General features: G+C 43.3%; 1 protein-coding gene across 7 annotated transcripts in view; it reads right to left on the bottom strand.

Moving 5' to 3' along the window:
* TTLL5 (tubulin tyrosine ligase like 5) overlaps window positions 1–12555 on the bottom strand; it is a 141153-nt gene that overhangs the window by 15907 nt on the left and 112691 nt on the right. For 6 of the 7 annotated variants that reach the window (XM_075753846.1, XM_075753848.1, XM_075753849.1 and 3 more), the window contains 2 exons: window positions 9581–9758; window positions 1622–1842 (listed from right to left, as the gene is read on the bottom strand). In XM_075753846.1, coding sequence (XP_075609961.1) covers window positions 1622–1842; window positions 9581–9758 — 399 coding nt within the window. Of the gene's footprint in view, window positions 1–1621; window positions 1843–9580; window positions 9759–12555 lie in introns of those variants that run through there. The other variant, XM_075753851.1, reaches the window with a different exon arrangement.

Genomic DNA, 12555 nt, shown 5'->3' on the forward strand with positions numbered 1-12555 from the left:
CTTTGCCAAGAAGTGAGCACAGCACACCGGCATCTTCAAATACACATCCCTACAGCCCAGCAGAGAAACCCACTGACATAGCCTGTCACCTGTACTAACATAAGCTACCCAACATAAAAGAAATCAGATGGCAAACCCACCAGCATATACCTGCCAGACCTGATGCTCACATGTGCATTTGCTGAGTTGACAGTCTAACATCTTGTTTTCTTTTTAAATAGTTTTGGGGAATTAACTCAGCGTGCTATCTCTTAAGATAGCGTGAATACAGGCAGGAAATACACAAGCTTCCCCAAAGCAGTTCTGTCCAAGCTCCTTAAATATGCCTTGCAGTTCCAGATATGATCCGCACACACTGACAGCGCCCTAGCATCTTCATCAGGTGTCTTTCATCAGTAATCTGTTACTAAAACATCTCTATTTAAGCAGGAAGGGAACACAGAATAAGGAAACCTCACAGGAAACTGCTCTGAAAGCTTTACAACTCTTCTGGCTGTAGAGTACGTATAAGGGAGGAAGTTATGAATGAAATTTTTGCCCTTCAGTATTCAGAGATGAAACAAGTCTGAGGATATATGAGGAAAAACCTGATGAAGGAGTCTAAAGCAGTCTGTCATTTAAGAGGAGATAAACAGAGAACTAAGGAAGCTACCCAAAAAGGTGAAGGATAAGAAGAAAACCCAGAAGTCTTGCTCACATTCTCTTATAATGCACAAGAGAGAAGACATACCAAGAAATGGAAATGAAGGAAACTTACAATCAGTAAGCAACATTTAATGGTGAATTTTTTTGTTTGTTTTTAAAAATAACACACACCAAATCCATCTACCTTAGAATAGCAAGCACTATATAACTAGAAGCTCAGTAAAAGTTAAAAGAAGGATTTCTACAGATAATGGGAAAGCTATCATTACATTAGGCACAATATAAACACTTTAAATGAAATAAACACTTGTGCTTGAAGGCAAAAGTCAGTCATGTGTTAAATTTATGGGGAAACTTTGCTTAAGGGCAGATTAACTTGTTAAAGATAACGGGTATTCTGGGGGGATGGAGGTGTGTTTGGCAGCCTTTTCTGATCCACCAGATTCTAGCCCCCATCAAAGATTAAACACTGAGGGAGTGACGCAAGTGACTGAACATAGATGTCTAGTACCATACTTGGTATTCTCAAGTTATTTAAGACATCTGCATGGGACTGGCAGATACAACACAAGACCTACAGAAGACTTGTGTTCATGTGGAGCAGCAGTTGGAGGTCAGATGGAATAGCCCTGGGCATCTGAAATGTCACTAGCAACCTCTATTTAGGTAACTGAATCCCACCCCAGATCAGATACTTTTCTGATTCAATCTGGCAGCTGTTCCTATGCCCTCATGTTTGTATGATGTTACAGTCTTACCTACTTTACTATTGTGAAACATGAAACTATAACCTAGCGCACACCTATTTCACTACACAGCTCAGGTTATTCTGAGATTTATCTTGAACAGCATAGCCAAAAAAAAAAAAAAAAAAAATCTATGTCAGACTCGCATGTAGACAGGTTCTTCTCCAATATTCCTTCTCAGGGGAACCAGTAGCAACTCCCTGTTGTGGATGGGAAGAGATAAAACTTACTTGGAAATCCTCTGGGCTGCAGCCTTTCTGACCACTGCCTGCCTGTGGTTTGCTGGAGGCTTTGGAACCAGCTGAGAAGGCGTACTCTGGGATGGCATCACTTTGTGCAAACTGGCTGCCTTCTGGATACTAGAAGTGGCACTTGATGTCTTGCGGGCATCAGAGCCAGCTGGCGTAGATACATGGCTGGTGCTGGATTGTGAGTAGTTGGCAAAGAGAGCCTGGTAGGAAAAAAAAATAAAAAAAGATACCATAGTAACTGGCAATTACCTCTCTGAGTATTGCTGAGAGCGCTAATGGAGGTGGGTGACATTTTTGTGAGGGATATCATCTGCCCGATGAAGACAACCCCAGGGCTCCAGGGACAGTCCCACGCATAAAAAGAAGAGTTAAGTGGTCAAGTCAGTGAAGCAGTTTTTAGAGCTGAATTTTATACCCTTAGAAGCTGGGACTACCTTCTAGGAAGGCAGACAAGCTCATTACTACCACAGAATGATACTATTTTCGATTAAAAAACAAGAGATCCTATCCTCAATCTAATCTTGCAGTGGGCTCCCATCCACAAAGTAGTAAAGCTTTTACTGATTTGACTGACTTTCTGCATTTATCTTGCTTATTATTCTTTGTGTAGGAGGTGAGATTGAGACACAGTTCTAGGAAAGAAAAAGGTTATAGAAGATGTTGCAATGCCAGTTCTTTGGTCTAAGCCTGGAGGTGTCTGGAATAACAAAAAGGCTCTAGGGTACCTTCTCTGAAAAAAGGGACTTGAGGTCAGCAGCTGACAAAAAAGGAAATCCCCAGTAATACCAGGGAACAGAACATATTTCTATTCTTATAGCAGGTGGGAGAGTATGTTGGAGATTTGTCACGGGGAACAAAAGGATCTGCATATTATGAGACACTGGAGAACTGAACAGTGGACTGGCAAAGCAGGGAGTGGGGAACTGTTCCCTATGGGAGCTCTGCAAACTACTCAACTCTTTTCAGAAAGGAACAACCTGCTGGGAGTTCTGCCTTGTCTTTCCTCGAAGTCAGTCACATTCCCAGGGTAGAGGCAATACCATAACGTGTAGTTTGGCAGCTAGAGGTCAGTGATAGGAGATGAGGGGAATAGCTGAGCACTCGCCAGTCACCTCAGCGTGACCCTGGGAGCAGTGCCCTTCACTGGGTTCGTCCTCAGTTTCTTCTCTGGTGAAAAACACTCAAAGCCACAGTGAGTGGGCTCCAGGCTCCAGAGAAAACCACAGTCTGAGGGCTGGCTCTCAGCACACAGACAGGAAAAGCCCCTCTCCCCCGCAATTCTCTGGCAAATGGCAGGGCAGTGGTGTGTGGGAAGGCGTTTCTGACAGGCAGAGCTCTAGGGAGAAAAGGAAGTGCAGGAGCCAAAACAGGCCTGTTTCCTAACTAGAGCTCACTGACAAGATGCCCTTAAGCTCTCAATCCTTCTTAACCTCTCCCTTCCCTGAAGCTCTACCTTGATAGCAGCTTTCAGATTTTGAGTAAGTAGCTGGTACAAGTGCAGAAGTCTGGAAAATAGCAGTCACACCCCACCTCCCCCCAGCAAAACAAACTAAAATGGAACTCGGTTTAGTCTCTTGCGTCTTAGAGTCTGACACATCATGGGGTTGGGATGGAGACTACACCCCCTTCTTATTCAGGGGTGACATTTCATTGTACTCTGTTTGATATTATGCATATTTCCTGTAGGTTCTTTTTCTTGTTATTAAAATCACTAAGATCCTGGAGTCCATAAAGCATACTTAAACCCTTCCCTGTGTTAACATGCATTGGCAAGGAGGTCCATGACTCTGAAAAAACAGCAAGCATGGATGCTCTAACAAAGTCCGATCAGCAAAAGCTGGGCTGAGACCTGCCTAAAGAAGGGTCATGGATGTTTTTCTTGGGGGTAACGGACTTCCAAAAAGGCCTTTGTCTCCACGCTGTGCTGAGATTCTGGCTGCCTTCCAGGCAAGGATGGGGAGACTGGAAGCTGACATGGGCCATGGCTTCTGGATTCAGCTACAAAGCATACCGCCCTGCTGTGAACCCATGGGGACAGGACAGGAAACCAGGAGAAGCTACTGTGCAAATAAAGAGGGCAGCTGGGGAGAGCAGGGCCTGACCACACAAAGGAAGGGTTGGGAAGAGATTTCAGCACATCCAAAAACTAGGAGAGACTTCATCACTCAGGATTCTGAAGGCTCAGGATCTATGGAGAGCAGAAGCCTTGACAAACCCTTACAGAGGCAGTCCTGAAGCAGGTAGCATCCTACAACTATTGCTGCTGCAAGTAAAAAAACTTTGAACCACACGTCCCAGGCTGGCAGATTTAACTTGATGTTGAAGAGACATTTGCTTCCCTGACAAGTTCTTAGGGCTACAAATCTGAAAAATACTTAGAACACAATGAGACTTTTTAGCTAAAACTCATGTAAAGCATTACTGAGTTAATTCTCTTGCGAAATTCTCTGGGGACATAGGACAGCGTTAACCCTGTCTTGCACATGAAGAATGTTAGCAATGACAGAGAGAGTGATTCTCCCTAAGCCACAGACTGAAGCAATATGAAAAGCTAGGTTGAGAGCTCAGAGACAATCCTGACTCCCAATCCTGTATTTGCATCATTAGATCACACCTCTCCTTGGTTCCACATCTACACATGAACACCATACACAAAGTGTTACCTGTACAAAAATAGTAGGTTTTAATTAGAAAATCTCAACATGTACAGCTTGTCAGTAAGGACGATGCACATCTAAGAGTCTTAGCCAGTAGCAGCTGAGCTAGGGCTGCTCATGATTAAAAGCAGGGAGGTACTGTAGTACTTTGAAGAAAAGCAGATATATATTAACAATCTTCAAAAACAGAAAGAATGTTCCTGGCACTTACCATCCCTGTATCTAACACCCATCCCTAGCACAGTAACGGAACAAATGTTGCAAGCAAAAACATGTTCATTCTGTGACCAGAGGAGGTAATGAAGCTCATTTCCTGTGAATCTGTCTTGGGGCTGAATCTTACAGTATCTAATATAAAGCATGCCCCAAATTATGCCTCTTTTTGTGGGTTTGGGGCATTCTTATGTTGATTTTCTACTGTCTAATTAGGAGCAGCCTCATGCTAGAGCCTTTGCCTTAATGGCAACAGCAGTTGAATCCCCATTTCCAGATATATAGCTTGCTATTTTCATGAAATTAAATTATTCATGGAATATAGCTTTGAGATTTCTATCCCATAGTCATTCAGTTTAAATTGGACCAACAAGTTTGAAAACGATGATAGACTCAGCCGTGTATGAGAACTGACAGACACATACACACACACACACACGTGTATTGCATAAAGATCTGCGTAGCTAGTTCCAAATCACTAGCGCTGGAAACTGAGATATTAATGCATTCAGTTAAATCAGTTCGGATGCAACAATGAGTTCAGTTGAAAATTCACAAAGTGGCAATAAAAAACAGGCTCAAAATGTACTATTAACTGCCATAGTGATAAACTGTAGTAAGAGGAGCATCTTGGGGTCATCAAGAAATTTAAAGAGGAGGAGTAAATTCATGGTATGCCCAGGCTGTCCTCAAGCATGTCTTCCTTGGTAAATTCTTCAGAACTAAAATATACTAAAAAAAGTTGACTTGGTGCCTTCTCCTTTGCCTCTCTCTTGGTACTGGGAGCTCTCTGGGCCATAGCATTGTATTGGAAAGATACTTAATACATCTGGGCGTTACCATAATTCTAATAATAGTGACAGGATCAGAAACATGGGGACAAAATTTCAGCTGGTATAAATCAGCAGAGACTACTGCTTTCAGAACAGTTGTTCTGCTTTACTTAGACCGAGACTTTGACTCATCAGTATCACACGACTCAAATAGGAAAAATGGCAGTTAGCACATTTAGTGGGAAAACAATCTGAGGGAGAAAACTGCAAAACAAGAATGAACAAGAAACTGTTGAAGGGGGAGAGAGACGGCAAATCTGACAGCAATCCAATATATAATAGTTTAGAAAACAGTTTAATGATGTTTAAGGCTGCATTCAAAGAGGCACTGTGTCCTCAGGCAGGAATAATATAGTTCTAGGAATACTAGGAATATTATTCTGAATTCTCAACATTCTCAGTCAGATCTACATAAACCGTAGGGAATTCAGAAGAGAGTCACATACATTAAAGGAAAAAAAATTGCTGAACTTCATAAAATGAGGAATATATCAGACAACATACCATTTTTAAATGATTGAGAAGAAAATTATTTAAGATTATGTTTTATAGCAGAAAATCTACTTAAAATTCTGATTGAAAATGTGATCATAACTGACCACGCAACTCATCAACATGACTTATGTCTTGTTTAACATGAGCTTCTTTGATATAAGCAGGACTGATGGGGATCATTCCACTATACGACCGTACTTATCCTGTTTTAATTTAGCTTGTTTCCCATGTGAAATGTTTGGCATAAAATCCTAAACCCAATAGATGCTAGGCTAAGCAGACAGAACATAGCTGCACAGAGAAGGAAGAACCTCTCTAATAGCTAATGGCATCTTTCCAGTACAGGAAACAATTAGAGAATAAACAATGATGGTATATTAACTGCCTTGCCAACTGCAGCAGTGATACTAACATCTAGGTCATAACGTGTCACATGAAGTCTTTAAACATTAAAAATACTGCTATAAGCCTGTTTTTCTTGTCTTTTGGTTTGATTTTGTAATTCTTGTTCCTTGATTTTGTTGATATCAGATTTAAGCTTCTCGTCTCCACTTTCAAACTCTGCCCCTTTCTATTTTTTTCTCTTTTCTCAGGTTCTGTATTGTCTCTGTTCCCGGGCCCTATCACTGCCTCCATTTGTTCGTTAGATTCTTATCCAGTCAGTTTGGTGGTTTTGCAGGGAATGAAGTACCTGTTCTGGCATCAAAGCTTTATTTCCACCATACTACACTGTGTGAACTAACTTCCACGTACAATGAGTGAAAATTGTTGGTTATTATTCCTCTTCCTCCACCTACACAGTATTTGCTATGTTGCAAATTGTTAAATGCCTGGGGGAGAAATCATCATTCTTAAGCATCTGGAAAGTGCTCAACCAAGACTGGGTGCTGCCACAAAGAAGTATGCAATAAGCCTTCATGATAAGATACATCCACTGTATGGCAGATGGGGGAATTCCTATTACGGAAGTACTTGACTAGGAACTTCTATGCTTTCCAACGCATCCATTTCATCTCTGACATATTGAACTGGTTAATATAGAGACAGAAGCATTTCCCTGTGTTATTGATCATGGTGCTTGTTACTTGTTCACATGCTATCCATATACATATGACTAGTCCATTTGTCACAGAGAGAAGGTAAGACTAGCATCTAGTCATGTTGTATGGTCATGCCATACTCAGGGTGTGCCTTGAGATATATTAATAAATGCCTTTCAGCTACTGACAAATGGCTAACCTGCCTTCCAATCATAAGAACAACTTGAACAACCAGATGAAACAGGCTTGGAGATATCCTGCATGCATTCCCCAGAGTAGAGAGATCATGACACTCTTTCAAGTGATAGACCTTCCGGTTTTTATGATCTATTTCTTCTGTTGAGAGGAGGCAGAGAAACTTGAGTGTAGCGGGCAAGACAACAAAGGATGGTGTAGATCTCAGTATGTGGGAAGGAACAGAAAGGGAAGAGCAGACAATGGGAGATAGGTGGCTTAGGTGACACTGTCTAGGAAATGTGATAAAACCATGCAGGCTGGATAAGCTACATCAACTGTGGGGAAAAACACAGGACAAATGATGGCCAGCAGGAAAAGGTGGGATGGAAGTCAAAGCAGTGTGAGCAGGAAGTAGATGTAGGGCAGGGACTGTGTAAGCAGCATAAAAGAGAAGGCAGTACTTGGAAAGGCCAAGGCAGAGGACTGAAGTCTGAGAAGCTAACTAGCAGAAGGAAGAGGTCAGTGACAGGAAACTAGAGAGGGAACACGGGATAGACAGATGAAGATGAGGGTAGTGCAGTGACTGGGAAGGGCACCAGAGGATCAGCAGAACTGTGACTGGAAGGGGAGGTCTGGCTGGCTCCATACAATGTCTAGTGGGAGAGAAAGCGTCCAAGAGAGTAATTTTATTAAGATATGGTTTGCACTACAGAAAGTCTGAAGGCCCCCATGTTCTGCAAATACACCTTTCTTCATCAGTGGCAACTTCAGTGCAGCCTGAGTCCTGTGGCATGGCAATGGCGTCAATACTGCAACTCCAAACTGCTTGGCTCAGAAGGAGAAGGGAGGGAGAGAAAGGAGGGGGATGTTGTGGGGGTGAGAGGAGGTTTAACAAAGAATCACTTTAACAGAAACTCCTGAGTAATGGCTCTGCACCAGGCCAAGAATAACATCAGCTCAATGTCAGCAATTAGAAGAGGGCTCAGCCAGGCCCCATGGCCAGCTCCAGCCTCCTCACAGGCACAAGCCAGCTTACAGCCCTTTCCTGAGCTCATGAGGAGCTCATGAGCAGCCACAGCTGCCCACCCAGAGCCCCCTGGATGGAGATGAAAGGAAGACCTCCTGCTCAGAGGGGGAGCAAGACGACTGTAGGTGAGGTAATTTGGGGATGGAAAATGCGTGGCTAAGTGAGGGCCTTGAAAGGAGGAGTGCAAGGAGCAAAGGCAGAAGGGCCTCTCCTTCAAGATGCTCCCAGAAAAGAATGAGGGCAATTTGCCTATAACCTATTCTCAATGACCCTAGTGACTCACCTGCTTCACAGGAGGGAGAGTGGGTGTTCAGACCTGCACATGTTAGCTCTGTTCATGGTTTTGTTGGAGTCCAGTCCTGTCAGACTGCCCCGCAAATAGCTCCTTCCTAATGGAGACCAATCTCTTTTGAATGAAGGTTTGTTCACCCAAAGACTTCCTTCCCTTTAGCAGGGAAGCTTTTTGGACATCGCTCAGAAGAAAAAACACACCTCTCTCTCCATAATAACAAAGAAAGGTTACAAGTACATCAATGAATTCATTGTAACCTTGGAACATTCCCAAGGCAAGATAGAAATACTGTTCCAGACACAGTGATCCACCCTTGGCATCTAGGTGTCATCCAGAACATCAGTAATACAAACCCCTTTTTCCTATTTTCTCCAGCTCTTGGACACTTAGCCCATCTTTTCTCCTTGCAATTGTAACAAAGGTGTCACGTATCCATCAGACAGTTCTGTGCAAAGCAGTGAAAGGAGATCTTAAATGTAGTAATAACAAGATGTGTAGGAGGTCTGGAGAAGATTTTAAGCATTGCAGAGAAAACGTATCTGGCATCAGGGTCGGTGGCCATGCCTCCTGCACACTGAAGGCTCCTAAATGAATACATTTTTTTCAAAAGAATGAAGATTCTCCTAAATAATTTTTGAGTCTCATTACCATACAGTTCTTTTGATAACTGCATCATATGAGAAGACATCCAGGAGGAAGAGAATTTAGTCAAGATGAAGCCTTGATGGGGTCTGTTTGCCACAGAGGACACAGTTGCCAACACAATTTCAAGACCCCATGTTTAGAAACACTGAAATACAACAATGACCCAGCTTGAAGCACTACCCAAGAAGAACTCAAGTCAAAGCAGGAATGTCTCATCAGTAATGAGATTAAGTGACAAAGAACTATAGAAATTGTAGACAGTTCTAAGGCTGTCCGAGGCACTATAAGGGGATGCCCTACAGTGGTGCAGAAACACAAGCAACAGCATGCCAGTAGCCAAATGGAGGAGGATGCCAATGCCATGGAAAAAGCCATTGGGAACTACGGCATCAAAATGCTATCAAAATCACTGCAGCTAATACTAGTTTTGTTGCAACCCACTTGAACAGCTACTTCCTTCACAAAAGCTGTGCCATATGTACTAGCTCTGGGTTGGTTCTGCACATCTAAGACTCAGTCAGCACTGCTACATTCCAGGCAGGATTTTTTTCCTAGTTACCTGGTGCCGGGTTTGGCTTTGTTCCAACAGCTGTCGTGACTGAAGTTTCTGCTGCTGAAGTTGCTGCACAGCAAAATGGAGCTGATAGTTGGGATGTGCCAGCGGACTCTGTGTCACCTTGTTGTAGACACTGTTGTCCATCTCTCCTTCCCAGGCAAAAGGATGATTCTCTGGAGACCTGAGAAAAGAAAAGCCATCATGCTTTCACCACTCTGCATATAAGGACTCCTGTTTACAAGGCACTGCTGCTTCCTAAAAATCCCTTAATACATAGCCAGCTATGAGTTTGTATTAAGGGGTTCCAGCAAGCACAACACCTGAGAGAGGTGCCCAGTGCTGTCTTGCTAAGGAGTTTCTTGAATTCCAGGCTGGAACTATATTACTAGCTGTAACACCATGCTTGAGGAGAACTAAGGAAAAGAGAAGAAAAACTTGAAACTGGAGCATGTCTGTGGCTAACAGGCATTGAAGAGAGGCAGATGCAGCAGGAAAAGAGCTAAGGATTCCCATCACTAATGAGATATTTATTTATTTGGATTTGTAGAGATTTTGTTACTACACTAACACAAGGGTTACAGCAAGCACACACATGCTGCAGTGAGCATGGAATAGAAGAAAGACGTGCAGTACAATATCCACAGAGAGGATAAAAGTGAGGTTGCAACTAGGGCACATACTGACTCCACACAGTTACAATCCAAAAGACCTGAAGGGACTGAAGATACGCTCATTTCCTTCATCACTAGAGTAATGCAAGCCTTTCCCAGAGGACAAAAGGCCTCCTGCAAAGAGGCAGAAGCTCTTAACAACCCAAGCTTATGTGGTGGGAGTTCAGCTGTAGCCTGCAACATGATAAGTACCAACAGGAGCTCACTGGCTTGCTTTGAAGTTTGTAAGCCTCAGTGAGAAAGCAGCACCAACACACTTCTTACACAAGGCCGAGGGGCTTTGCAGAGAGCAGGTGGCAGACTGACAGGACCACAAGGTGTTCTGAAGAGGCTACAATGGCTCTGCAACCCACACACCCTGTGCTCACAAGACAGGATGCCATATGACCCACTGACTCCTGATGCTCTGGCTAATAAAACCTTCAAGCCTCAATGCCTGAGCTTCCCAAGTTTCTGCTGATCTGTTATGTTTCTCTCAGCCACTCTTTCCAAATATTTCCTTTGGATTCCCAGGGCAGGCTTCCCTTGTATTTCTTATGCATGTAATAAGTAACTGGGATGTCACCTAGTGTCTTTTTCATTTCATGCCATAATTTGAAGTGTAGGTCATGGTTTTGGCAAGGGAGCTAACTGCAATCTCCTTGCTTCAGGATCCTATCAAAACTTACAACGTAGATTCTTTGAACATGTCACAGCTTCCCTTGAATGTGTTGCACCTTCCCCCACAAGCTTCATCATCACAGCAAACCCTAAAAATATTCAGAAGGATGTTTCAAATGAGACCAGAAAGAACTGCCATCCTTATGTACTCTCCCTCAAAAATAATCTAATGCATCCATTTCAAAGCAAATTGAGGACAAGGACTCTAAACACTAAAGGGTCACTCTCCATACTCAACTCCTCAGCAACAGAGGAGTAAGACAACCCAGTGAAAAAGGAGTTCAGCTGCCAGCATCTCCACCCTGCATCCTCTGGGCCTCCTCCTGCTTGGAGCACCACTACCACTTTTGCTGTTATGGGCGATTGGCTGTAGGGAGCCTTCTCTAGACTTCTCCATTCAAAGGATCCCACCCATGCTTCCTCAGTCCTTTGCTTCTTTTTTACCCCAGTGCAACACTGGATAAGTGACTCTCACTCCCTGCTACCTTTTGCTACAAGATTCTCAGTCTTTCGGTTCTTTTCCTTTCACCAGCGCTTTGAAAAGTGACAACCGTAATGTTGCTGACAGTACTCAGGCCTTGAAACCCAAGTTGTATAGGTCCAAATCTGGCTTTGTGGTTAACCTTAGGAAAGCTGCTTTCCTTTTCTGAAATTGCCTTCCCTCTTCTGCCCCAGTAATGGTGTCATGATCCTCTCCTACTGTGGTTTTACCTGCAGTTGCTCATCTCTGGATCCATGGATGTGTGTGTGTTGCTGGCCTCCAGCACTGTCCTCTACTGGGCACAGGATGCCACAAAAAGCATAACTGAAAAGGAGGACATGGCAAGGCACAAGGAATCTTTGAAACAATCCCGAGGTGTCTCCCCTCTAATCCCACCAGCTCACCACATGGGTTATCAGCAGGTTGCTGACATCTGGACTCAACTCCCATCCCAGGGGTAGTATCTGCTCCTTCCACTGCATAGATACAGACTCCACTATCCCTTCTGGTGTTAAAATTCATTGGATTTTTCCCTTGTGTGAAGCAGCTGGAATCTCTGTTACCCTCCCAGTAAAGTCAGGTCATGCTGACAGCTGAAAAACACAAAGGACTGTGCTGGGACTGGGATGCAGCCTTTGGGAGATAGCTGGGGGTTACTGCAGACCAGCCCTTGAAAGAAACATCAGCTGCACCAGAGACAAAGCTGAAGAGCTTTCAGAAGCTCCACCAAAGTCATGTTAGTGCTCAGTAAACAGCCTGATTAATTCCTCATCAGTACTACTGAAAGATTATGGTCTTCAATACCTCTGTTTTGAACTAAACAATCGTATTTGTTCGTTTGCCTAGAGTAACTTTTTCGCACCAGCAGTTTCTCAGTTGAGAAAATTTGGTAAGTTCATTCAAAACGCTCCTAAATAAAGCAAGCCAACGTAGGATAAAGGGGATTTAATAACTACCTAAACCACATGAAACCAGAGCTAAAATAAATGGATAAATGGACAGTTTCCACAATGGAAGGAGATTACCACTGGGGTCCCACAAGAATCTGTACAATGGTCTCTGCTGTTCAAAACATTTGTAAGTGATCTGGTAAAAAAAGAGTGAAAAAAAGTTTGCTGCTGAAAAACTGAAAGTCACTGAGATGTGTGAAAAAACATCACATTACT

This window comes from Balearica regulorum, chromosome 5, assembly GCF_011004875.1.
Source record: "Balearica regulorum gibbericeps isolate bBalReg1 chromosome 5, bBalReg1.pri, whole genome shotgun sequence".
Taxonomy (NCBI): Eukaryota; Metazoa; Chordata; class Aves; order Gruiformes; family Gruidae; genus Balearica; species Balearica regulorum.